Raw genomic sequence first — 27,425 nt, 5'->3', positions numbered from 1 at the left:
CAACAAATAAGTTGATCAAGTATTGGTGGCCTTTAAACATGTCTTTCTTGTAATCATCGATGTCCTTATTTATAGTGTATTCGCATATTATACATTGTTTAATATTTGAAACCTCCAAGAACATTCCGTCCGCATCATGGCATCAATAGATACAAAATATCAGTCTATATATTTTATCGAATTAATCGCTAAGTCAGGGCCTTATCTGAAAATCACAAAAAAAAAAAAATAAATAAATAAATTGTTCCTGTGCGAGATAAAAAATTTGGGTTCTATTCGTAAATCTCTATACATTCAAATCCAGGTAAATTGGCAAATTCGGCTACAAAATCACAAATCTAAAATTCGGAAAAAGGCACAAAAACATTTTTGATTCATATATCCAGGCCCTTTAAGAGGTTTTTTTTTTTAACATACATAACTTACAGAACTTTTTTAGATATATAAATATATAAAAATTTTAAAAAAATCAGGCCCCATTTCGATTTGGGCCCACATCGGTCGCGTACATGACACTTGCTCTTGGTCAGCCCTGTTCTAAGTTGTGTGGTCCAACTGAAATTCTAAAATATGTTGGTACACGTTACAACCATATTTAACTTGGGATATTCGAAGAAAGTTTTGTTATAGAGATCGAGCTTTGATTATGAACTACTTTGACTCATAGTGTTTGTGTAACACTATAACCCGATTATAATAAACTAGATTTAGCACCCATGTGATTCACAGGCTTAGCAAAGGAATATCTTGTAAATGAGAAATGAATAACAAACATATTTAATCGTTTTAAAACTTTAAAGCGAACTATAAAATAAAATCGAGTATTTAACATGTTACATGAACTTTTCGTAAATCTCAAATAACATTTTTGTACTCAACATTAAACGTTTCATTGGTAACATTATCATCTTTATATGTTCTAAGCTCTTTTCTTTCACGTCAAATGCACCTTACTTTCGTCTTCTATATTGTTGCCTCTGATCTTGCATTGTGCTTCACCAGCTTCACACTACAAGAAAGTCGACCAATAGCGGCGACAAATGTCTCCGCTAAAGGCCTTGTCGCCGCTAATGATTAGGACTTTTAGCGGCGGCATGTGTCTTCGCTAATAGGGTTCAATTAATAGCGACGACATATGTCGCCGCTAAAAGTCATTTTTTTTAATATTTTTCTGCTGCATTTGCAGTATTTCCCGTTATAAGTTTTACGCAACACAAACAGACTAAACAAACATAATGCTTTACATACTAAAATCGCATAAAACATTTCCGTACAATAACATCCTAAAATATATGAAAAATAACATTCTAAAATATCCGTACAATAATACTAATTTCCCCTCGCCGCAAGAAAGGATTCAAGTTAGGTCGTCATCGTCATACTCATCGTCGTCATACTCATCGTCGGGTGCGACTTTCTTTCCCCTCGCCGCAAGAAAGGATTCAAGTTGGTTTACGAATGCCGGACTTTGGAACAAAGTCGAAACGTATTCCTACATTAACACATATCAAACCCAATATTATTAGCAAAAAGAAGAGTTGCAAGTATATATAAGTCTTCGTAACGGACAAAAAGAGGAATTTTCTAAATGTTTTCAAAGGTAAATAACATTAATTTTTCTTATAAACCCAAGACATAATAGTCCAGCATTCTTTGTACAAGAAAGGTCAACATATAGCTGCATTCACAAAGAAAATGACACTCGCAAAAGGCCATACCCAAGTAAAACGTATGTGACACTTAGTCATTTTCAATAGATCATGGATTGTGAACTCGAATATGGTATTTCATTTTTAGTGCTTTAATGTCCATCATTTTGAACTTTAGAATCTTATGAAGTGTTTGTTTTTCATTTACAGCAACTGCTCAATCTGTTTTGTTGTTTCACTAAGCCACATCACACTTACTATCTATCATGTTAAAAGCCACTTACAGGTACTAGATATAAGTTTTATATTGAATTAGTTTATTTTTGTTTTTAAGCAGCACAAACACTTTGAATGATGTCTTGTATAGTAAACCAAATATAGTAAAGTATGTATAGTTTACCTCCGAAAAGGGTTGTGCGGTTTGAGGTTGCGCACTAAACGGGTTCGATGGCGTATTCGAAGGTTTAGGCCCAAGCCCCCGGAACTATCCTCGTCGATCACCCAAAACGTTTTGAAACACGGTAGCCTCATTCGGCGGTTGAGAACTGCCGCTTTCTCCGCCCATAATCTCGCGTTCTAGATTAAGTTGTATTTTACGAAGATGGTTAAATATAAATACAAATAGAGTAAATTACAACCGGTGTCCTTTACGTTTCTACCATATTACAACCAGTGTCCTTTAACTAAAGATATTACAGGCTCCGTCCTTTATGTCAAAGTTTAATTTTGACAACAAATTGACCCATTTTTAACTGCATTTAACAGCAATTCAAACCCCCCCCCCCTTTTTACAGCTTTTAGGCAGCATTTGCAGCGTATATAATAGCAATTAAACCCCCCCCCTTTTTTAACAGCAATTCAAACCCATTTTTTACAGCTTTGACTCTGTAATATCTTTAGTTAAAAGGGTACAAACGTAAAGGACATCGGTTGTAATTTACTCATATAAATATAAATATATATATATATATATATATATATATATATATAGATAGATAGATAGATACTTACATAATTCTGCTCAGCTACCGGGTCAACAAAATTCCCATCTTTATCGGTGTGAGTTTTGCGGTACGTATCAAGACGTTTCAAACCCTGTTTAACATTAAAACTTAGATTAGACGTTAAATAAACATAAACATACAAACACACACATATAAAACATTACATGTTTGTAGGCGGTGCTACTGTATGATGATGTACCCCCACGGTTTCGGAATTGTTGAAGTTGGCGGACTCTTGTGTTTGCCTCACTTCTTGCAATATATTTGGGGTCCAAGAAGTGATCAATGGTTCTCAGCCAGTTTTCATAAGGCATATCCTCGGGGTGGTGTGCCCTTGCACGTTCGACATCGGCATAACCTCCATTATGACGAAATTCTCTCTTAGCGTAGTTCTTGCGGTCGGAGTACCGCTTCATAAGCACTTGTCTAATGCCGCCTTTTAAGTCTTGCGCCTCCAAATCTTGTTCAACTTCATCGAAATTGAAATTCTCCTAGGAATTAAATACAATTGAACATTATATAAAAACTTTAAAACATTAACCGCGCGATTACGGCTGCAAACGCGGCAGCAAACGGTGGCGTTTTTATACCTGTTTGTTGCTGCGTTTGCAGCCGTTTAACAGCGTGTTTACGGCTGCAAACGCAGCAGCAAACGGCTGCGTTTTTACACCTGTTTGCTGCTGCGTTTGTAGCCGTAAACGCGCCGTTAAACGGCTGCAAACGCGTGCGTTTTTGCACCAGTATGCACCCGTTTAACACCAATAAATGGCCCAACTTATTTACCTTTAGGTGGTTCATGACAGCATCCTTATAAGGAGTCGGAACTTTCCCCCAACCCATTCTATCGAAAGGGATGGTCCACAACATGTACAAACCCGCCTCGCGTGAAAATAAGTCGCTCGGTACACCAACGGTGGTATACGTTACATCCCTATCGAGTGTAAGAGATACGCCCCCCCCCCCCCCCCGCTTTGACCATCCTGCGAAAAGCTTTTGATTTTTGGCTTTCCCCCTTACTCTCCTTGGGGGAACCGCTGCAATTAAAATAAAATTAAATATAATTAGTGACAACATTTATAATAAATGTAATAAAAGTACTAAATAATAATTGATAACTTACCGTCTGTCTCGTCCGTCCCTCTCCGAAAAGGATCTGGATTTGGTGGATCCCCAGCTCCGTCTCCCCCATGTCCTCGGGGCATCACATCCACCATCAAGTAAATAAATACAAACCACAAAGAAAACATATTTCCTAAAAAGTTACAAATGTTAAAACAAGTGTATCAAATACAAATTAGTAGAAAGTGCAACAAGTTTAACTAATATGCAAATAAATATTTCAACAAGTGTTTTTCAAATACTAACTAATATAAATTACAATAACTTTTCTCTTAATCAAACTCAATGTCATAATCGGGATCGTCCTCATCAACATCAGTCTCGACCTCCAACACTTCATCGACGGTAGTCGTTGGGGGACCAACTTCAGTTGCAGGCTCACCTGAAGTAACATGAGCAGACCCAATTTGAAAGTATTGGGTGAGGTCGAAGACAAGTGGACAGTCAGATGAAGAGTTGTTGTGGACAACGTCAATATCTTCTAAGTCGTCATCAGCATTTTGAACCGGCTCGACGCGGTGATCATTTAATGTCCGATCCCAAATTTTTCGATGATTAATGTTCTCGACTACCCATCTAAGTTTATTTTTTTGTTTCGAGACGGTTCTTGGATGAAGAACACTTGTTTGGCTTGCGAAGCAAATATGAGTTGATCGTCTTTGTCCCATTCATGTTCAGTGCTTATACTGGTGATATTATTGTCATACTTTACACCCCTTCGAGTATCAAACCACTTGCACCGAAAAAGGACAGTTGAATAACCATTTGTATAATTCAACTCAATAATTTCTTCTAATTGGCCATAAATTTCACACCGTTCTCTCCGGCCACTTCTACCCCAGAGTTTTGCGTTGCACGTTTTGCATCACGTTCAAGTGTCATAAACCTAACACCGTTGACTATGCAACCAATGTAAGTTTCAGCATTTATTTTCGCACCAATTGAAACGGCATACAACTCTGGGTGGAATTCTGGAGAATTTTGTGTTTTCATCGAATGGACCTAAAAAATATAGAGTATGAATGCTTGTTATATATGTATTACCTAACCGATGTAGAATAATGCGTGTTATATATGTCTTATACCTTATTAAGAAACCACCCCGGAAATTTCGTTTTAAGATCATCTTGGGGATGTGTAGATATGAACTCACTACATTAATGACAAATATAAGCAAGTAAGGAAGAGAAAATAGTAATTAACATAAACATATTGCGAAAAATAAAGATAGGAACACTCACTTCATGTACTCCCTGACTTCTGCGTAGTTTTCGAGAACAAACCATTCCATCTTGCGTTTTCAATGGTTGAAAGATATTTGCTCTTTGTTGCGCTTGCCGGACGACATTTAGACTCAAACACCCAAAACTTACATTTTTCAACAACGACATCCTCGTTTCTATCTGGGCGATTGAACTTAGTCTGAACATCGTGAAGATACATTGAACAAAATGTTAGAGCTTCTTCAAGCACATAACCTTCAGCTATACAACCTTCCGGCCTTGTCGGGTTTCTGACATACTTTTTTAGCTTTTTCATGTACCTTTCAAATGGATACATCCATCTGAAAGCTACTGGACCTCCCGCAATCGCTTCATCAGGTAAATGCACAAATAAATGAACCATAATGTCAAAAAAGCCGGAGGATAGATCATCTCTAACTTGCATAGGATGGTAAGAATGTCATCCTTTGCTTTCCTCATATCTTCAACCGATAGTGTTCTGGAACAAAGTTGCTTAAAAAACATACAAAGGTCTACCATTGGTGTAGATGTATCTTTTGTCAAAAGCCCTCTAACCCCAATCGGTATCAAACGTTGCATGAGAATATGACAGTCATGAGATTTCAACCCAGTAATGTTAGAATTGTTATCTGTCACCCTCTTGCTGATATTAGATCCAAACCCATCTGGTAGTTTTTATAAATTCACAGAAAAGCTTTCGATCATCGGACTTGAATGAGTACTTTGGGTGGGGGCTTAAGAACTTGCTACCCGATTGTTTCAACCACTGTGTCGGCCGGATATTTAGTTTTTGCAAGTCGTTTCGTGCGTTTGGTGTGTCTTTGGTCTTCTCATTCATTAAGAGAGTACCAAGCAAGCTGTCGCACACATTTTTCTCGATATGCATTACATCTAAGTTGTGCTTCAGCTGCAAAGAAGACCAATACTCAAGTATCGTAACACCTTGCGAGCTACCTTCGTGCCTTTTGTGTCTTTATCGACCCAACGACTCTCATTACAAACAAACGGGACAATTTTTCAACGACTCGTGTTCTTTCCAGAAGAGAGCACAATCATTTACGCACGCGTCTATCATCTCATAATCCAAACCAATCTTCTTAACTTTCTTCTTAACTACATAATGCGTAGGGGGAATCTTGTTGCCTATTGGCATTGATTCTTGAAACAACTTTAGTAGACCATCAAATGAAGTATTAGTCCAATGGGACGTCTCCTTTAGATTCATAAGCTTTGCTAAGAAGTCAAGTGAAGAAAACTCAGTACAACCAGGATATAATTCAGATTCAACATCCTTTATTATGTCTTCAAAATCGTCATCAACACCGTTAGATTCTCCACCCGACATCTCCAGGTTACGGTCTGTATCTTCTTCCATGCGCTCCCCCCTAATGTCTTCAATAACGTTTTCCATACCCTCCTGTGGCACAACATTATCTACTTCTACAACTGCAGGCCGAGATTTTTCGCCGTGATAGTCCCACTTTATGTAATCTTTCCAAAAAACCATACGCCCCAAATGGAGTTTCATTTTTGTGATGGTTGTTAAGCCGGAACATTTACATTTGGAACACGGACATCTAACTTCATTATGGCTGGGGAGCACTCTTTCACACATCGCGATAAAAGACTTGAGTCCTTCCTGGTAGTGAGGTGATTGAAGTGGGGAATCAATCCAGCTTTTATCGATAGGCATTATGCAACTGAAAGATAATTTAATTTAGGGTTTGCAAGACAAGGGTAGGCTGCTAAACCCACTTTTTGAACACTTTATCTCATATATGAATGTGTATTACATGGTTGTTTGTTTAAGAAAAAATCGGCAGCATTTCCTCTTAGCTCCCAAGTATATATGTAAGAATATATATACCCGAGGGGCAAAGAGAAAATGATAACCGAATCCTTCTTAAACAAACAATCATGTAATACACATTCACATCCTAAATGAGATAAAGTATTCAAAAAGCAGTCCCAAATTAAACGGGGACAACCTGAAATTAATTTCTAAATCAATTTCAGGCGGGTATTTCTAAGCTCATTATGGTTTATGTATGAATTTTCGAAAAGAATAGAGCAAATATCATGTGGGTCAATGGGTAAAAGCTAGTTCATCATTACTTGACATGAAGTTTTGTTTCTGATTTAAGTGTGGTTATATTCAAAGGATATTATTATTATTATTAGTATTGTTATTATTATTATTATTATTATTATTATTATTATTATTTGATTTTAAATAATAGAAGGGAAAATGAAGGTGATGGAAAAGGACAAATGTCGCCGCTAATAGTCCCAAATGTCGCCGCTAAAGGTAATAGCGGCGACATGTCGCCGCTATTGAGTCGCCGCTAAAGCTTGGCCGCTAAAGGGTTATTTGTCGCCGCTATTACCTTTAGCGGCGACATTTGGGACTATTAGCGGCGACATTTGTCGCCGCTATTGGTCGACTTTCTTGTAATATATATCATTAAATCGTAACAAAATTCAAATATTAAATATAGAATACATGTAAAGATATTAAATATATTCAAATATTGGTCGACTTTCTTGAACAATTTGAAGCAAAATAAAATTAAAGTGTTACATATCAATGGGTTAACTAGATTAAATATGAGTTAACATGTCAAAAGAGTTAAACATGTATGCAAAATAGAGTAATGAGTTGATGAGTTAAAAAAACTTCAGAAATATGTAAACGATCAATGAATTAAAAATAAATGAAGTGAAAAACGGGTCAAGTAAACGAAATGTATAAAGGATGAAAATGATTATAATAGTGAAAGGAGTAAACAAAATAGATGTGTCCAATGAGATTAATGTCAAAAAGAAATAAAATTTAAATGGGTCAAATAGGTATTTCATAGTGTAAATAATATAAAGCGTACAAGTTAAAAGATAAAATGAGTTGAATACAATGTTCTTACAACCGAATCGGCCGTCATAATCGGGTCATTTTTACAACCAAAATTTTATTTAAAAAAAAACACGCTATCTTAGAAGACAACTGACATTACAAGGTGCATGTCTAAGTTAGCTTTAAGAGATGAAGATAACTGACATTACAAGGGGCATGTCCCAGTTAGCTTTAAGAGATGAAGATAGTCAACAAAAAAACTGCAAGCCATACACTTGAAAACAAAAGTTCGCAGCACAAGCTTAACTATCCTACATCAGTAATCTCAACAAACATACAATTTGAAACAACGCATGATCATTAATTCATGACATTATTTAAAAAGGAACTTACAAAGCCACAAGACAAAACAATAAGGAACTTCCACAGCCACAAGACGAAACAAAAGTATGTACAGCTAATGCTTTCAATTCATCCCCAAACAGATTTAAAAAAAAAAAAAACAAATAATAATAATAATCTTGAAAGTATGTAACCAATAATTTTGATTCAGTTGCCATCGATTTATATATTCTAGATGGATGGTTAACTGCTATCGATTTATAGGTAATACTTCTTTGACTATTTCTTGAAAGTAAGGCTATGGTGTTAAAAAAGCATGTAACCAATAATTTTGATTCAGTTGCCATTCTAAAATAATAATAATAATAATAATAATAATAATAATAATAATAATAATAATAATAATAATAATAATCTTGATTCAGTTAACCAATTATCCTTTTTATAATGAATAAGTACATTTTTTAAGTGAATTTAATAAGTATGATCCTCCAACATTATGAATGTAAATATTCATATATTTTACAACTTCAATAGCCTGAAAAACTTATTATTTGTTGACAGATCTCATCCTATACGTTTTAAAGAAAGTAACAAAAGGAAAAAGAGAACAATAAACTCCAATTCAACTATCTAAGGGTATGTACAGCTAATGCTTTCATCCCCAAACATAAACTAACCTTGTTATGCACGAGGAGAAGAGGTGTTGACGGTGGTGGCCGAGGAGACGAGGTGGTGCCGGTGGTGGCCGTGGAGACAAGACGGTGCCGGTGGAGAAACTACATTCACCAAGAACCATGAAATTAACAACCTATATAACAAAATACACAAAAAAAAATCAACATAAAACTAACCGATTATGCCGATTTTGGAGAGATTTTGCCGATTTTTTCGCTAACCGGAGTGAAAAGATTTGGGGGAAAGTAGGTGGAGGGAAGAAATGGCGCTGATTCCTTACTTTATTCGTCGGGCCAATAGAGGCGACAACATGTCGCCGCTATTGGTTGTATGCGTCGCCGCTATTAATCTGAGCAAACCCCAGCCGTTGGATGATCATATGAATCGTGTGGCTAGGGTTTAACATAGGACACCGGTTTGCGGATTGGACCAATAGCGGCGACATATTGGATGTCGCCGCTATTAAGGTCGCCGCTATTAATCGTTATTCTTGTAGTGGATCAACTATAAGATGCTTAGCCCAGGTGTATACGTAACATTTTATCATAAACTGCTTGGACCCAAAGCAATAGTAGATGGGCAAATAGGTAATTATATTCATAATCTATTTAGAAAAGAAAAGGATTTTTTTTTTTTTTAAAATTATACCCGGCAAAAATTCTTTTGCAAAGCAAGTCTGTGGAAACGTCAAGATCCGCCAATAAAAAATATGATAATTTGGTCATTTTTCTGAACAGAAAGGGAGTGTTTGAGGTGGGTTGGGTCCCTTGTAAAACAACACCCCCACCCCCCCTCCCCGATTTCAAATAAAAAAAGCTTGTTTAACTAAAAAAACTTAGAAAAAAATTAGATTCAAATAAAATAAAAAATAAAAGAACATAAATGAAATAAAATTTTATTTAAAATAAAAATTACATAAACTAAAAAAAGTTATTAAAATTAAAAGCATTAAACAAACTAGATAATTAAACCAAAACAAACCAGATAATTAAACATAAACAAAACAAAAAATTAAACCCGATCATCAACCCCTCAACCGTCGAAGTCTGCATCTGGATGCACAAAAGGTTACAAACGGGGATGGTCACTTGTGCCTCTGTTATGTCGTCACCGCGAGCCATCATGATGTTGAAGAATGCATGAAACTTGCGAACCTCTGAGAGCAGAATATGAAACCTTGACAAACTGGCGTTCGTAGAGTGATTGGTTTCTCCACATGTTGATGGAATCCTTCAAATAATCATCTTCATCATCCTCAGTAAATCCCACCAATAGCAAAACTAAGGTAGGGTCTGAGGATGGTAAGATGTAGAAAACCTTACCTCTACGGCTCTACCCCGTAAGAATAGAGAGGCTACTTCCAGTGATACCCCCAACTCCCAAGAGATAAGGGTAGTCTAATTGAAACGACTCTTTGTCTGTTATTGGAGATGTCCATCCAAGGACCAATGTCATGTATTTATCTTTAGTCCAAGGTTTTCATGCTATTTGCCATTTTATGAATCTTTGTAATGAATTATGAGTTGAGAATTGCACATGTTGTTGAAATACAAATTAAATTTATAGCCAGTAAAAGTAGTCGTTACAAAATTAGACGTTTTGGAAACTAGACATTGCAAATGTAGCCGTTGTAAAAGTTAAATATTATGTTTTAATATTTTACTTGAATTTACTATTCTCCTATATATTAATTTCTGAATGAAATGAACATTAGATGAACATTAATAATAAATAAATATTTAAATGAATAGTATCGGTATTGGTACGGATATCAAATTTACCAAACTTGGTGTATTTTCGGTATCCGTTCGGCACCGGTATTCATCGGGTTTTACACTTAAATACCGGTGCCGTACCAGTACCGACCGTATCAAGCCGTACTGTATCAGGTATATTCGGTACTGGTACCCATTTTTGGGGATTTCGGTAAAGATATTTTCGGTACTGTTTGGTACCGAGCTCATCAAATCCTGTAGCAACGTACCAATACAAGTAATTGCACAGTTTAGATTACTTTTCATACACAGAGTAAGTAAACTGTATTTCGTTTGAATGAGGTTTTATATACACAACAACTTATTTTGCTTTATTTTATGTCTTTTTACGTAATAAATGAATTGTAGCATGTAAAATTAACTTGGATATTTAGATTATTTATGAGCAAATCGTATCAAATCCTATAATCAAACCGGTATCGTATCGGTACCAAATTTACTATACCAAATCATTTTCGGTACCAATTTGGTACCCACCTTTTGACGTTTTCAGAATCGTTACTTTCGGTTCGACACCGGTCTAGCACCATACCTATCTTTATTGATTTTTACCTTCAGATACCATACCGTATTGTACTGAGTATTTTCGGTGCCGGTGCCTAATTTCAATGATTTTCCGGATCGGCACTTTCGGTGCCGTTACAGGTACCGAGCTCATCCATATTTTAACGTGTTAGCACCGTAATAGTAATAACTGAACTGAAAACAATCGAATTTCTAACGTGTAGGACGTGTGGGTCCTATTATTATATATTAGGTTATATAAAATCATTTTTTTAGGACGGATTGACTATCCTTTTCACGACTTTTTTATTTATGTTTTGATATTCGGTATCTCCTTGCCGTTACTGATACGCGTTTTGCAGTCATTGGGTCCCCGCCGCAACGCACGGCCGGAAATTTAACTAGTTATATTAATATACTAGACAATGAAATATGAAAATAGTTCAAAACAAATAATAAATAAATTATCTTGATATAAATTTTATTTTTCCATATTTAAAAAAAATGACATCATTAGGTAAATAAGTTATAAGTAGATCATATAAACTAAATATAGTTTTAATAAAAGGAAAAGTAGGTGATAAGGTAAATGTTTGTAGTGGTTTAGTATTAAAGGAAAAAAATGTGCTTTCAAATGGTTGTAGTTTGAAATGATGTGATATGATAACGAGCCAAGTCTAGATTTTAGTCTAGTCAAGCGTTATGGATGCTCTAAAATGTATCAAAGTTGAACGCCCCCAATAATTGAAAATTGGCCAATTCGGTTTCTTTGTAAATTGTTTGATCTTTGCTCTAGATTTTGATTAGTTTTTGTAGGTCCCTCTCGTAGGATGACGAACCTAAACCTTGTTATACAAACTCACTAGCGAGTGCGGAATCCAAGCTAGCAAGCAAACCGAGATGAAACAAGTATAAAGCACAACACACAAGGTTCACCGATTAACACCACTGTATTAATACGTATGAAGGTTCCGGTTACAAGCACAATGTTTACAAATCAGTATTGCAAACTCTCAAAGTGTGTGTGTGTGTTTCGGACAGAATGCTCTCAACTCTCTCTATCTCTTGGTGTGCATCTATCTTCTAACATACACTGCATGGGTATATATATACCCAGCTCAGCATTTCTGGTCCGAAGGATCCGATAGATGATTGAAGGATCATCTATCGATGACAAAGTGTTCGAAGGATCTACATATACTTCGAAGGATTGCATATCCTTCGAAGTCCAACATTATCCTTCGTAACATATCTTTCGAGGCCATCGAAAGATCTACATTATCCTTCGATGAGCTATCCTTCGACACAGAACATTTACAAACATTTTCTAACTGTTAGTCCAAGTCAAACCAGGAGGACGGTTGACTTGGTCAACTTACAGGACTGACAAGGACATCGTTTACATCGTGACCGAATACAGACAAAGTACAGACACAAGTGCACCAACAAACTCCCCCTTGGCTGTAGCTTTGTCTCGATCTTCGATGGTTGCAGATTTGTCTCGATCTTGATCATCTTTGATCTTCATGTCTTCAAGACTCTGATGTCCTTTCAAGTCTTCAATGTCGGAGGATCTTCAAGGTCTTCACGTCTTGAAAGCAGAGAGTGTATCAACAAACTACCCGTATCATGTAGGAAGTGTGTTGACAAACTCCCCCTTAACATAAGCTCCCCCTTGAGTTATGCTCGTGAAATACTTGATCTTTATGAAGTGAGATCCTTGTGGTGTTGATGATGGCCAGCGGCAACTCGATCATCTTCATCTTTTGAGTGCCTTCACGTCGTGTCTTCATTCCGAAGCTTGTCATCGACCATGTTCTCCTAGCCTTTAGAATCTGCACATGCAAGAAATCTAAACGCGTAATGAGAACACTGCTTGGAATATAGTTAACATAAACAAATGACACACTGATGACCATGTCACAATCAAACACCGTCCGACAGTTTGAAAGTTTAATAAATTTGTCAATTTTAGCCTTTAACTTTCAAAACATGCAAATTTCGACCGTTTATGAAGATTTAGTCAGTTCGGTTTTCGGTCAGGTTTCAGGTAACGAAGACTCGAGCTCCAACATCGTACGATCGAAAATAAAATAGAAATAAAATCTTTTTGGTATTTTTGAATTTTTCAAATGTAAAGACTGAAAGCAGTAAATAAATATATACAGACATTCTTTTTGCGAGTTTCGAGGGTAAGAGAATCATATCAGTGTACGGTCATGCCAAACGCTCCTGTTGTTCAGTTAGTTAACATTAAGATAAGCATCCTATAACAATTATCGGTATTGTTGTCCACTTAAGCTCAACTTATCAGATGTAATCATGGCGAGGGGATACGTTAAGGTATGATTTATACTTACCGACCGGTGTTCATCCACATCACGACACATTCCCGTATCAAGGTATGCACGAGAGTTCATCTTACCGGTGAGTATACCGATTATCATCTGTTTGACCGTATAAACTTGATTTTCATATGCATGAGGGCACAGGTGCAAGTCCGTGAACAGGTCAGTACTTCCGTACAGCAGAGAGACGAACTTGACATCCGGATAAATGTGATATTTTATCACTTATTTGATTTGGACATGTGATTGTTTATCACTTATTGAGGTCGAATGCAGTATGTAATATGTACACGTATGTATAGTATCATGGAAGATCTAGACTTGCGTCCCCGTTATTTTTCGGTAAAAGATACAACCATGATACCCAGATGATAAGCAGCATAAAGACCGAATATCTCAGAACCTCGGCAATCTATCAAACGAAATTTCGGTACTAAGACCATATGCCAATGAATGGTTCCCACCTGGTCTTCAGTCGATTTAAGATTTATATCAACCTGCACACTTTAAAATGATTGTGAGCCTACCGATACATCTTATATAGAGCTGCTTATCGTTTTTCATTTAAGGTTTAAAGAGGTTTGGATAGACCACTGATGTACTATCATTTTCTCTTTTGCTCGCCAGGAAACTCATTTTTGCTTTTCTATTGTTTTTGTGTTTTTGAAATTTTTCGATGTTTTTGGATTTTCAGATTTTTGGATTTACTCCCCCTAAAATCAATAAACTAAGACAAATTTAAAAACACAAAGATATTTACAAAAATGATTTTCCGATGTTGGTTTTACTCTTGCTTGACCTTAATGCCGTTTACCAATAATAAAAAGTCAAATCTTGATTTATCAAAAGCTTTGGTAAATAAGTCGGCACGTTGGTCATCGGTGTGGACCTTAACAACATCGATTAGCCTTTTCTCAAAGCAATCACGTATGAAGTGATATTTGATTTCGATGTGTTTGGTCTTTGAGTGCTGCACAGGATTTATAGTGATATCTAAAGCAGCAGAATTATCAATGTAAATAGGAGTAGTTAGGAATTCAAAACCGTAGTCCCGCAATTGTTGTTGGATCCAAAGAACTTGGGAGCAACAACTTGAGGCAGCAATGTATTCAGCTTCGCATGTTGATGTAGCGACGCACGTCTGCTTCTTGCACTGCCATGTGACTAGGCGATTTCCTAAAAACTGACATCCAGCCGTTGTGGATTTGCTGTCGATTTTGCATCCGCAAAATCAGAATCACTGAATGCTACCAATTCAAAGTTATTATCCCTAGGGTACCACAGACCGGTGTCAGGGTACGCCTTCAAATAACGAAAAATCCTTTTAACAGCTGCAAGATGTGAGGCCTTCGGATTAACTTGATATCTGGCAAGCAGGCACGTTGGGTACATTATGTCTGGCCTTGATGCTGTGAGGTACATAAGAGATCCGATCATTGCGCGATAGTTTGAGGGGCTAACAGCTTCTCCCTTCAAGTCAGGAGTAATTCCGTGATTTGTTGGCAATGGGGTACCAATGGGCGTTGCATCAGACATCTGGAACCGGCTCAAGATGTCACCAACATATTTAGTCTGATGGATGAATATCCCAGACTCTGTTTGTTGTACTTGTAGGCCCAAGAAGAAGGTCATTTCCCCCATAGCAATCATCTCGAATTTATCCTGCATTATGCGCTCGAAATTCCTACACAAGACATCATTAGTAGAACCAAAAATAATATCATCAACGTATACCTGTACCAGAAGAAGATCTCCATCTTGTTCTTTGATGAAAAGAGTACAGTCGATAAGACCTCTTCGAAAACCGTTCTCCAGCAGATAGTGTGATAAGGTTGCATACCAAGCTCGCGGTGCTTGATGAAGACCATAGAGAGCTTTGTTGAGCAACCAAACCCGATCGGGATGGATAGGATCTTCAAAACCTGGAGGCTGTTCGACATATACTTCTTCTTCAACCACACCATGTAAGAATGCACTTTTGACGTCCATCTGGTAAACCTTGAATCCTTTGAAGGACGCATAGGCTAGAAAGATTCGAATTGCTTCGAGACGTGCAACAGGTGCATAGACTTCGTTGTAGTCGATCCCTTCAATCTGACGAAAACCTTGAACGACTAAATGTGCTTTGTTTCGGATAACAACTCCGCGGTCATCCTTTTTGCATTTAAACACCCAACGGGTACCAATCTTCTTGTATCCAGCAGGTTTCTCTACGAGTTTCCAGACACCCAGCTTCTGGAATTGTTGCAGCTCTTCCTGCATTGCTTCAACCCAAGCGTTATCTTTCAAGGCTTCTTTCCACGTTCTTGGTTCTTCCTGTGAGACATAACACGCGAAGGACCAACCGTTTTGTTGCCCGGATTCTCGAATAGTCGCATACAAGCCTGCATTGTTGTTGTTTCGCAACATGTTTCTTGTTTGAATGCCACTTTGAACATTTCCAATGATGTTTTATTGAGGATGGGTATTATGAATCCTTGTTTCTGGATTATCTAGAACTGGAATATTTATACCCAGGTTGTTAAGATTAAGATCAACAACCAAATCAAGACCCGGAATTGACGAAGAGGATGATGCAGTAGCCTCAGCTGTTCTGTGGGCATCCACTGGAGGAGTACCCTCTGAAGTACCATGAACTGCTGTTGTTGGGGCTTCTTGATCTGCATCTAGAAATTCATCATCCTCTGAAGATTCGTTCAATTCGTTTGCATCATGAAAATCCTCATTGTTGAGAGTATTATTGTTCACCGAAGAAGATGGTTCTTGATTAACAAGAATTGGACGAACCACCGGTGAAACTGTTGCATTGTCACTCTCGAAAAACATCCTAGCCGCAGCACTTTCTTCAACGGCTTCAACATTGATCGAATTGAAAAAGTCATCGTACTCAAACATCCAAGGTTGACCCGGACATTTGACTGGCAAAGTGTGCCTTTGTACTCTGACCTCAGACCATTCCTCGACCCTTTTAGTCTCTAGATTCCAGACTCGTAAGTTAGGGGTGGCATACCCAAGAAAGTATCCATCAATTGCTTTTGCCCCAAACTTTCCATTAGGATCGATGATTGTGCATGGAGCTCCAAACGCTTCAAGATAAGACAAATCTGGTTTCCGTTTTTGAAGAAGCTCAAAGCAGGTCTTGTTGTGCCTTTTGACTGTAAGGACTCGGATCAATGTGTAACATGCAGAGGCCACAGCTTCAGTCCAGAATGGAATGGGCAACTGCGACTCTACCAACATTGTCCTAGCAGTCTCGATCAATGTGCGGTTCTTACGTTCAGCGACGCCATTCTGTTGAGGAGTATAAGCTGCACTAAACTCATGAAGAATACCCTTTGAAGTGCAAAACTCCGTCATGGAATGATTTTTAAATTCAGTACCATTGTCGCTACGTATCCGCCTAACCTTCAACTTATACAAATTCTCAATCTGAATGATCAAGTTTTTGATAATGCCAAAGGTTTCAATCTTGTGTGCCAAGAACGCTACCCAAGAAAATCTTGAATAATCATCAGTTATCACGAGGCAGTATTGATCACCCCGAATACTCTTGTGCTTGACAGGACCGAACAAATCCATGTGCAAACGTTCAAGAGGAACTGCCACCGTGTTGATCTTCTTTGTAGGGTGCTTCTTCTTCGTTTGTTTTCCCTTCTGGCACGAAACACAGACGTCTTGAAGATGGAAATTTTTGAGGGGAACACCATTTACCAATTCATTTGAAACCAAATGATTCATTTTGCGTAGGTGAATGTGACCCATTCGTCTGTGCCAAGAGATAGTGTCTTTTTCTGTGGCTTTGGAAACGAAACAAGTTGCTTGTGCAGACGTAGTAATAGCTTGGCTCATATCAAGGACGTACAAATCATTTATCCTTGGAGCCGACAAGAGAATCCATTCTTTTGGAATTTTGAAGCCGGGTTTCAGCACATAACATCCATTAGCATCAAAGTGTACTGAGAACTGCTTGTCACAGATTTGAGAAACACTAAGAGAATTGTGATCAAGTTGTTGCACAAAGTTGATCTTGTCAAAGCTGACAATCCCGTTAGATATCATTCCTTCACCCGTAATAAATCCACCTTTATCTCCAGCAAAAGCAACATAACCTCCTCTAATAGATTTGACGTCGTAGAGAAGCTTCATGTCGCCTGTCATGTGCCTGGATGCCCCACTATCAACAATCCAATGACTACTGATAGTTCCTCCTGGAACACCCTGCACATGAACTCAAATGAATTAGTTGGAGATGGGGACCCAAGCCATTGTGGTCTTGGGTCTTCCATTTTCATCAATGACAATAACTTCTTGTCTTTGATGGTTGGTGAATTGTGATGGTCCCCCTGATTCAGTAACCGATTTTGGTTTCCAGGTCTGTTTTGTTTTACCAGTGTCTTTCTTTAAAATTTTAACTTCTTGATTGTTTGAAGTTTTAGAATTGTCTGGTTTTACAGCAACAGATTGTTTTTGAACCACATCGGTTTTAATTGCTTTTTCAATTTTCTTGACCTGTTGGCGTTTTTGTTTCTTTTCCCTTTCTTTTACAAGGCGGGGATCTTGCTTTACAGAAACAGATTGCTTACGGCTAGTTTGGTCACGGGGAACATCAACCTTTTCTTTTTGCTTATGAAGATATGGACAATTTCTAATTATATGTCCAATGGTTCCACACTCAAAACATGATCTTCGTTCTACAAACCCCGAAGTATCATGTGATCGCTTAGCCGATGATGTTGAACTTTGTGAACCCGAGGTACTTGGTTTTGAACTGCTTGGTTCATTCCTTTTCTGTATAATAGCTTTCTTGAAAAAATCTAAGTTAGATTTGTTTTCAAAAGTCTCAATTTTATCCGTTCCCGTCGATTTCACAAAGTTAACGTTTTTCTTCTTCTTTTGATTCGGCTTCTTTTGGGCTTGAGCCGGTGATTTTCCTTTGGGCTTGGTGTGATTTTGCTGTTTTGGCACTGTTGATAATTTCTTGTTGCCAAATTGTTTTCGAATTTCAGCCTTTGGAATAGGAGGACATTGTGTAACTGTAACACGTGGTCCTGTCTTTCCCAAAAACTTACTTGTCGAATTTTCAAAGACTTTACAGATTAAGGATTGATTAACATTCTTAATGGGAAAATCTTTGTCTGAGTAAATTTTATCATCACCAACAAGAGTGTACAGCAAATTCACACTCTCCGGCTCTTCTGCAGATGAGGACTCAGTTGCAACAGTCTTAGCGAGTTTTACAGGGGGATCACATAGAATGTGATTCTCGAGAGGTATGTCCTCATTTTTGGCTACCGCATCAGACTTTGCTGGGACAGCATCATCAGATTCATCATCAGAAGAATCAGCATCCTCAATCACAACTGGAGGATCTTGATTCTGTTCAGCACTTACAAATGTATCTGCTGACACATCTGAATCTGAGGATACTTCCTTTTGGTATCCGAGTCCTGCAGCAAACTCTTTCACATCTAGAGGCACAGATGGTTCAAAGAACACCCTGTCCTCCTCATCCGGCATGGCATCATAATTATGTCTCACTGGTGGTGGACAATTCTTATAGCCTATGCACGTGACGTCCCTTTTCTCCTTTTGGACATCAATGATGTGATCCAACACATAGCTAGAACTCAAATAACTGTCTAACTTGAGTTGGATTGCCTCACTTTCCGTTTTTACACAGACCATCTCTTTTTGCATTGTCTCAAGAGGAGATATATACAAATTAATGTCAGTTTGTTTTCTGGAAACCATTTTTGTTAACTCGGTTTTATCTTTCTTTAACTTTTCAATTACCGATTTAAACTCCTTTTCATGGCTTTCATAGAACATGTTGGCTTCTGTGCATTTGGAAAGGTCCACAGTCAATTTCTGATTGTGGATAAAAGTCACATCATACTTTTCTTGCAAAGCTTCGTGCTTACTTTGCAAGTCACTCAAATTCTCATTCAATGTAGTATGTTTGTCTTGCAAGTCAAACAAACTAGCTTGTAAAGCATCATGTTTGTCTTGCAACTCAGACATACTTTTCTCCACATCAGCACATCTAGCACGCAATCTATCACATTCATCACAAGTAATAGCAGTGGGTTCATCGACACATACCTGACTTGATGAACCGTCGACATTAGCCATAAAGGCTGAATGGAGAGAAGACGAGGTATAAGCAGCTTGATCTACCAGAATAGATCTTCTTTGAGCTTCTGCTGCAGCTTCTCCCAAAAGTTCATCAATATCTGCATCGATTGCTGCATTTGATGTCTCACCCACATGATCATCACCAGAATTGGATGATTCTTCATCAACACTCCTGCTGTACCCAGAAGAGTCTTCATCTTCAGACGATTCACCACCACTGGCAGAAGATTCTCCACCACTGGTGTGAACTAACTCCTTCACAACCTGAGCAAAACATGCTGTTCCATCAGGAGCATCACCACCCAACTGGATTGACCAGTCACAACCTTCATCCACCTGAACCGCAAGTGCCCGGTTGGTTTGGTTGTTGACAGGCACCAATGTACGCTCATTGTTTCTGTTCTGCTGGTTGCCTTGGTTTCTGAAGGGGTTTTGATTCCCGTGCTGGGCTGGCTTTGTACATTCCCTCTTAAAGTGACCCCGTTCACCACAGTTGAAGCACTTCACTGCCTGTTTATCGAACCCATACTTGGTGTCTCTCTTACTTTCCAAGCTGGTTCTGCCAGTACTTTCCATCCAATCCTTTGCCCTTCTCACAGCACTAGCAAAGGCCCACTTGATATCCATCAAGTCCATCTCTTCTTTATCAATCTGCCGATAATCTTCTTGTGTCAGATTAATGTTGCCAATCTGACCTTCTATCAACCCGCAGTACGCGCTCACTACAGTGTTAAGCAGCTCCATGTGTTCCTTAGCTACTTCTACACTGACTTTAGAGAAGCTTGAAGTGTCGAGCTGTACTGTACTTGGCTTTGATTGCTGACCAGCAGATGATGTTCCTCCATAACACGCACGTTGTTGTTGAGCAGGAGGAGGAGGAGGTGGTTGTATTGGATTTCCATACATGTCTGTGGTGGGAGGTGGCTTAACAGGAACTTGCACCGGATTGCCATACATATCCGTGCTTGTGACGAACGCCGTTTGCAAAGGAGCATGTGGACCTGTTCTTGCAGACGAAGTACTGGAAGTTCCAAAATACATTTCTGGATTTTGTGGCAATGGAACTCTCTTCGCCTTTAATGTTTCCTCCTGATCCTTGTTTTCCAAAAGCTGCACGAAGTCGTTGATATTTGTAGTTTTCAACACTCCGTTATACTTCAGGATTTCCAAGAAACTACTCCATTGGGGAGGCAAAGCATCAGCAAACTTTTTCACCACTTCTGATTGAGTTGTCGCTACCCCAAAATTATTCAACTCAGTAAGCAAATGATAAAACCGACTAGTCATGTCTCCCAAAGACTCCTTATCTAAGCACGTGAAACTGTCAAATTCCTTCTTGAGAAGATCATGACGCAATTGGCGTGTTGCTTCATTCCCTACTCCTCTGGTTTTCAAACCGTCCCACAACTTCTTTGTAGTCTTGAAGCTGACAAACTGATGATAAATGTCTTTGCTTAATGCCTGAGTGAGAATGGCGTAGGCTTTCTTCTCCAGATCATATGTTTTCTTCTGATCCTCTGGAAGATCGGCAAAGGTAGCAGTCGACGAAGCAGCAACCTCTATAGCTTGATCGAAATCTGTGGTGAAACGTATCCACAGCTCTGTATTTTGACCCAGAACATATGTACGGAATCTATCAGCCCAACCCGGATACTCGTTTAAATGCATCAGCTTTGGAGGTCGATTCAAACTTCCAGTTTCGCTTTCGCTCAATAGAATACTTTGAATACTTGGAGTTTGATTCGAGACTAACGCCCACTGATTGGCTTGAGAAGATGTCGACACCGGAGACTCGGCCCATGAAGGAGATAAACTGGTAGACGTGTACTTTCCACTATCGGGAGCCGGTGTACCCCACCATGAGGGAGTGGAACCAGAACTGGTATATTTTCCACTGTCTGGAGCCGGATTCCACCAACTCGGATTCATGATTTATAAGACAAATGAATATCCCGAAAGATCACACACAGCCGAAGGATCCTGGTTCGAAAGATCTGAAAAACAGAAACTTGTCAACAATAAACAGACCACAATCGAAAGATCAAATCTTGTTCGAAGGATCAACAGTGCTCGAAAGATCACTGTTGTATCTCGAACAATGATTTCGAAAGATTCACAAGCTCGAAGGATTCACTATTTGAAAGATCCTTATCTTTCGAGTATATATCCTTATCTTTCGATGAACTGTCTTTCGAATAGATTCCCTGGTCCGAAGGATAACACTCTGACTTCGAAGGATGGGTCGAAAGATGTATATCTATCGAAGCTTCCTTGATCGAAAGATGGTCTTTCGATGTCGAAAGATATCCTTCGAAACCCACTGACACACTGACACTGATGTGAAAGGTTGGTGAAAAGGTGATGGGTTGGTGAGGGTCAACTTTCGGCAAAAGGTATGGACAGACTGTACCTTCTTACCAACTTTGAAAATATTACCCAAAATGGACACCCCTTATCCAGAACCAGTCACCGGAATAATGACCGGAGATATGGCCGGAAATCACCAAAAGTTTAAAAACAAGTTTTTAAGTTACCCAACCCGCTTATGAACACTCCCGGTAAGTTTAGAACACGTTTTTCAGTTAAAAAGTGCAATAAAAACTCCAAAAACGGGTGCAAAACCAAATGTCCAAACACACCAAGAACTTGAACAAACCCGGTTTTAAACAAGGTAAAGAGCCACGACTCTGATACCACTTGTAGGTCCCTCTCGTAGGATGACGAACCTAAACCTTGTTATACAAACTCACTAGCGAGTGCGGAATCCAAGCTAGCAAGCAAACCGAGATGAAACAAGTATAAAGCACAACACACAAGGTTCACCGATTAACACCACTGTATTAATACGTATGAAGGTTCCGGTTACAAGCACAATGTTTACAAATCAGTATTGCAAACTCTCAAAGTGTGTGTGTGTGTGTTTCGGACAGAATGCTCTCAACTCTCTCTATCTCTTGGTGTGCATCTATCTTCTAACATACACTGCATGGGTATATATATACCCAGCTCAGCATTTCTGGTCCGAAGGATCCGATAGATGATCGAAGGATCATCTATCGATGACAAAGTGTTCGAAGGATCTACATATACTTCGAAGGATTGCATATCCTTCGAAGTCCAACATTATCCTTCGTAACATATCTTTCGAGGCCATCGAAAGATCTACATTATCCTTCGATGAGCTATCCTTCGACACAGAACATTTACAAACATTTTCTAACTGTTGGTCCAAGTCAAACCAGGAGGACGGTTGACTTGGTCAACTTACAGGACTGACAAGGACATCGTTTACATCGTGACCGAATACAGACAAAGTACAGACACAAGTGCACCAACAGTTTTTATATATGTATTACTAGGTTAACACTCGAGGGGTTTTCCGGGCTCGAGTAAGTTATTTATATTAATTATATTTTATGATTAATATCTACCCAAAAGTTACACATACAAATTAATCTTCTGTTTATGATCATGTAGGGGATATATAAATTTTGAAGAAGATGGTAATTGATATAAAAATGTAAAATTACATACATATCCCAAATTCCTACCTAAAAAAAAAAAAAAAAAAAAAAAAAACCCCTCCAAATGATCAGAAACAATCAAGAAGTACAGCAAAATGGGCAAAAATTGGGTTTCAGGGCAGAAATTTATTTTCGTACTTTAGCTTCGACACTTCCGGATTTGGTGGAAAAAGGACCACCAAATAATTGTTTCTACTTGTTTGTGAGATAAACACCTGCATAATTTCAAAGAATAAATAGAAAATCACTTTGGAATTATAAGTTACAACCATACATCAATATGTATTTTAAAAAAGTAAACATATACCTACGAGCCACATAATTCCTTTTCGATTAGACCAAACGTAATGGAGCGCTTTTGCCCCATCAGACACCCGCACACTTGGTGAAAGCCTCATAATTTGCTTGGCCCGTGGTATGATTCATGTGTTCTTACTCACCTACTTCTACACCATTCACCTCCAATTGGTTGATTTTGTGTTTAAAAATAATTAGGTAATTATTGTAGCGGCTTGAAAGAGGGGTGAACCGCTACATCCTTTTGTGGTTAAAAGTGGTCATGCTGATTGCTACCGTGGACGCCACACGTTGGAAAACGCCCAAAGGGGGTGAACCACTACGGATGCTCTTACCAAATTAAACACTTCCAACAACCTAAGAATCGAACAAAACGTTAGTGTGGCACCACTACATTGGCGTCATGAACAATATATCAAATCCTACTAAAGTTCCACAAGCTATCAAAAGCATAAAGCACATCACATAGCAATATAATTAATCAATCAACAAACCTGAGCTGGCTGAACAGGAGACCTATCAATTTAAGCACTCCACTGCTAATCTTTTTAAAAATGGGTCTTTGTGGCATCTCTCAACGCAAAGGCGCACCTAGTGCAAGTCAACTTTTGTACCTACGGCGGCTTCTGATGCAGATTGGCATGACTGCATGAGCGTGAATAATGTGTGGACCCTATACCTAAAGGGTAGTTGCACGGTACCCCTGACCGCGGAAGGGATCTCCCTTCCCAGTTCACCACCCGACAAGGATCCCTGGCGGTAAATACCCATAGCCATCAAAGAGGGGTAAGAAACATGTTTCGAACCCGAGACCTCGAGTGTCCTCGGTCCGGCTTTAAAGCGGGTGTCGGTGGCCACCAAAGTATGGACCCTATACCTAGTGTATAACATAATCTAGAAACCAACTTCAAGTTCTTTAAATATTTGAACAGAATTACTACCTTAGTATAGGTCATGAATGAAGCAAGCAAGAAGCACACCCACCTTTAGTACGCATCAAGTTCTATTGCCAACAAAAAAAATCAAAAAAAGATTTTATTAGTATATTACAAAATCTGAACTTTAATAAAAGCAAGTGATAATTTAATAATTACCTTCGTTTTTGCATGGTATAGGGGTTCTGTGAGCGTGAAGGAGAAGAGGCGACAGAGAGATTAGATGGTAAGGTTTTTAGATGCTTTATATATTCGGGTCATAAAACAGTTCGGATTAGCAAAACGAGGCTTCACTAATGAAAATAATACCCAGAAATTTTCCTGCCAAAACACCATCGAGGAAAGCTCTGATATAGTGACACCAAACCCTGATTATTATCATTTATTATATATAACAGAAATAGATGTTATACATGGTTTACATATTTTGTAATATGTTTTTCTAGAATTCCTACATAGAATTCCTACATAGCCATTCATTCACCAAAATTTACCAACTTGTATGTCTCACACACACTTAACAATTTAACAAAATATGAACATAAAAAGTCACACAAAAATAAACACAAAACGTCATCCAAATGTTTAATGTTTAAGAACATCTAGTTTTGACATCGGTAAATAAAGACCTATGAGTGTATAAACCAAGACTAATTGCCAGTTCACCAAACCTCAACAAACGACCAAGAGATTTCCTTAGATACTTGACACTTTCTCTTATTTTTAAAAAGCATGCTTCAATAGTCCCTAAACCATCTTGTACCACCAAGTTTAAATGGCCGGTTGATGGCCTGTGGACGGTGAATGGCCAGCGGACGAGGGATGTGGCCGGTAGAACTGGATGGCCGGTGGACGGTGATACTTGCGGACGAGGGATCTGTATGGATGTCGGCTGGTGACTTGAGAGTTGAGAGAGATTAGGGTTTTTTTTTTTTAACTGAAGCTGATATATGAAGATATGAGGATTCTAGAAGCTGGATATGTTACATGTTTATTATATTTAATAAATATAATATATATATATATAATAATAATAAAAATAAATTTGATCGAAACCGAACGAGCGACGAGCGAGCGTACCTATGCTCGTGCTCGGTTCGTTTTTAAACCGAACCGAGCTGCTCGGCTCGGTTTTAACCGAGCAAGGAATCGAACGAGCAAATTTCCGAGCTTTTTCGAACGATCATCGAACGATCTTCGAGCGCCGAGCAGTTTGGACACCCCTATTTTCTACACATTGTACCCACATTCTACAAGAAAATTGTATATAATAGATTTTTGCTTTGCTATTGGATTCAATAAACAAATGTAACATTCAAGAAAAAAGTAAGATAACAAATAGAACACAAATGATATGATAACCCAATAACACACTTGTAGAAAGCGGCTTTGTTATCAAACATTTAATGACAAAATAAATTCATCCTCAAAGGATTCTACCTCCTGTAGAGAGTATTACCGACTCATCAAAGGATTCTCAATCACCACCACAACCACCTCCGCCACAACCTCCACCGTCACCTCCACACGCACTTCCACAATCATCACAGCAAAGAAAGCAGCCAGCTACTTCCACTTCACGTTCTCGAACATTATCTTTCTCCTTCACACTTTGTTTCTTTTCTGCTTTCCCATATCTTGATTGCTTTGAGTTTGATCTTCTGCTGTCTCCTCATCACCATGTTTATCTTCTTGTTTGCTGGATGCATTAGCCGCAACGATCGCTACCAAAAGACACAAAATGCATATCCCAATCACTACAAAAGCAATAGCCAAACCAAAAGCCATTATCAATACTAGTTAAATTACATTAACTATCAGTAACCTTAATTTATGCATGTCTTTCTTGCAGTCCTTGAGGCCCCTATTTATAGTGTACTACGTTTAGTTTATCATATTTAAAGGGGTAGCGGCGCAGCTTGTTGCCCGTTTACCAACTATCTCGATGTATATTTAATATATCGTAAGAAATAATTTGTTTAATAATCAGAAAATTCCACGAACATTGGCCTACCGATCCTTTGCAACACGGCAGTAAATACAAAACAACCAATCTATAACATTATTCAATGATCCTTTGCAACACGGCATCAGTAAAATATACAAAACAACCAATCTAAAACATTATTCAATAAATCACTAATTATTTTATGAGTATATACCACTTTTCGTCATTTATGTTGGGCAATTTCTGAGCTTGTTACTACGCGTTATTATTGTCATAAGTTGGGATATTCGAAGAATATTGTTTTTAGAAATAGCGTACACCGTCCGGCCATTTTCAAGACTTGTGTTATAGACCATGTTAAACATTCAATCAATAGAGTTGACTAAATCACCGCATTTTGTCCGAGATGGAGACCAAATCTCTATGGTACGAGGTATTTCGGGTTGTTCAAAATTCAACATTATCAACTACGTATACGATTTTGTTGCAATACGGCATGATGTGAGTAGGTGAAGCTCCTAGTGGCGGAGTCACATACTCACGTAGATAGAAACGGGTTCACCCGATACCAACTTTTTGCATGGTATATATATATAACGTGTAATAGAAAATTTGGAATGAACCCAATCTTTTATACGATTCACCCCATTGATTTTATTAAAAAATAACCCCATTGGCATGAAAAATTGTGATTGAGGACGTTATCAATCGTTTTTAAAATATAAAAACTCCTATCGAGCAACCATTAAATGTATTTTTTTATTTTTAAATTACTTTGTATTTATAATATTATTTTTTAAAGAAATTGTATTTTTTTTTAAGATACTAGCCTTTATTACATAATACAACCCAAAAAATTATTCCTAGTTGTTATAAATCTAGTATAAAAAAATGACACTATAGAAAAAAATCCTAGGTCAAGAATTCAGAAGCTTCCATATGGTCATCAAAACATAAGACTGAGTGTAGTGGGACAACCTTTTGAGTGGGCGTTTTGCGACACGTGGCGCCACGTCACATAAGAGGATTTTGACCAAAAAAGGGGAAGTGGGGCAACCTTGCTGGGTGGGGC

The 27,425-nt window shown here is 38.2% G+C and overlaps 1 protein-coding gene across 1 annotated transcript; it reads right to left on the bottom strand.

Annotated features, from left to right (window-relative positions):
• Positions 1 to 5,424: 5,424 nt before the first annotated feature.
• Positions 5,425 to 26,193, bottom strand: LOC118483972. The gene is made up of 3 exons (XM_035979797.1): positions 26,017 to 26,193; positions 8,890 to 9,020; positions 5,425 to 6,716 (listed from the first exon to the last, which is right to left on the bottom strand). Exons 1-3 carry the CDS (start codon positions 26,191 to 26,193, stop codon positions 6,011 to 6,013), a joined length of 1,014 nt encoding a protein of 337 aa, XP_035835690.1. The 3' UTR covers positions 5,425 to 6,010.
• Between the last annotated feature and the right edge of the window lie 1,232 nt (positions 26,194 to 27,425).

Source organism: Helianthus annuus, chromosome 11 (genome assembly GCF_002127325.2).
Source record: "Helianthus annuus cultivar XRQ/B chromosome 11, HanXRQr2.0-SUNRISE, whole genome shotgun sequence".
In the NCBI taxonomy this organism is placed as follows: Eukaryota; Viridiplantae; Streptophyta; class Magnoliopsida; order Asterales; family Asteraceae; genus Helianthus; species Helianthus annuus.
This window is presented reverse-complemented; position numbering and strand designations above follow the sequence as displayed.

Bases quoted from the DNA above. Each gene is read 5' to 3' on its own strand.
- LOC118483972 (XM_035979797.1), bottom strand. From the start codon at position 26,193: ATGGCTTTTGGTTTGGCTATTGCTTTTGTAGTGATTGGGATATGCATT. The intron at 9,021-26,016 runs GTGTGAAGGAGA...TTTGTTATATAG, and splicing joins GAAAGCAGAAAAGAAACAAA to GTTGTTAATTTCATGGTTCT. The intron at 6,717-8,889 runs GTTAGTTTATGT...ATTATCTTTCAG, and splicing joins TTCTCCTCGTGCATAACAAG to TTGCATAATGCCTATCGATA.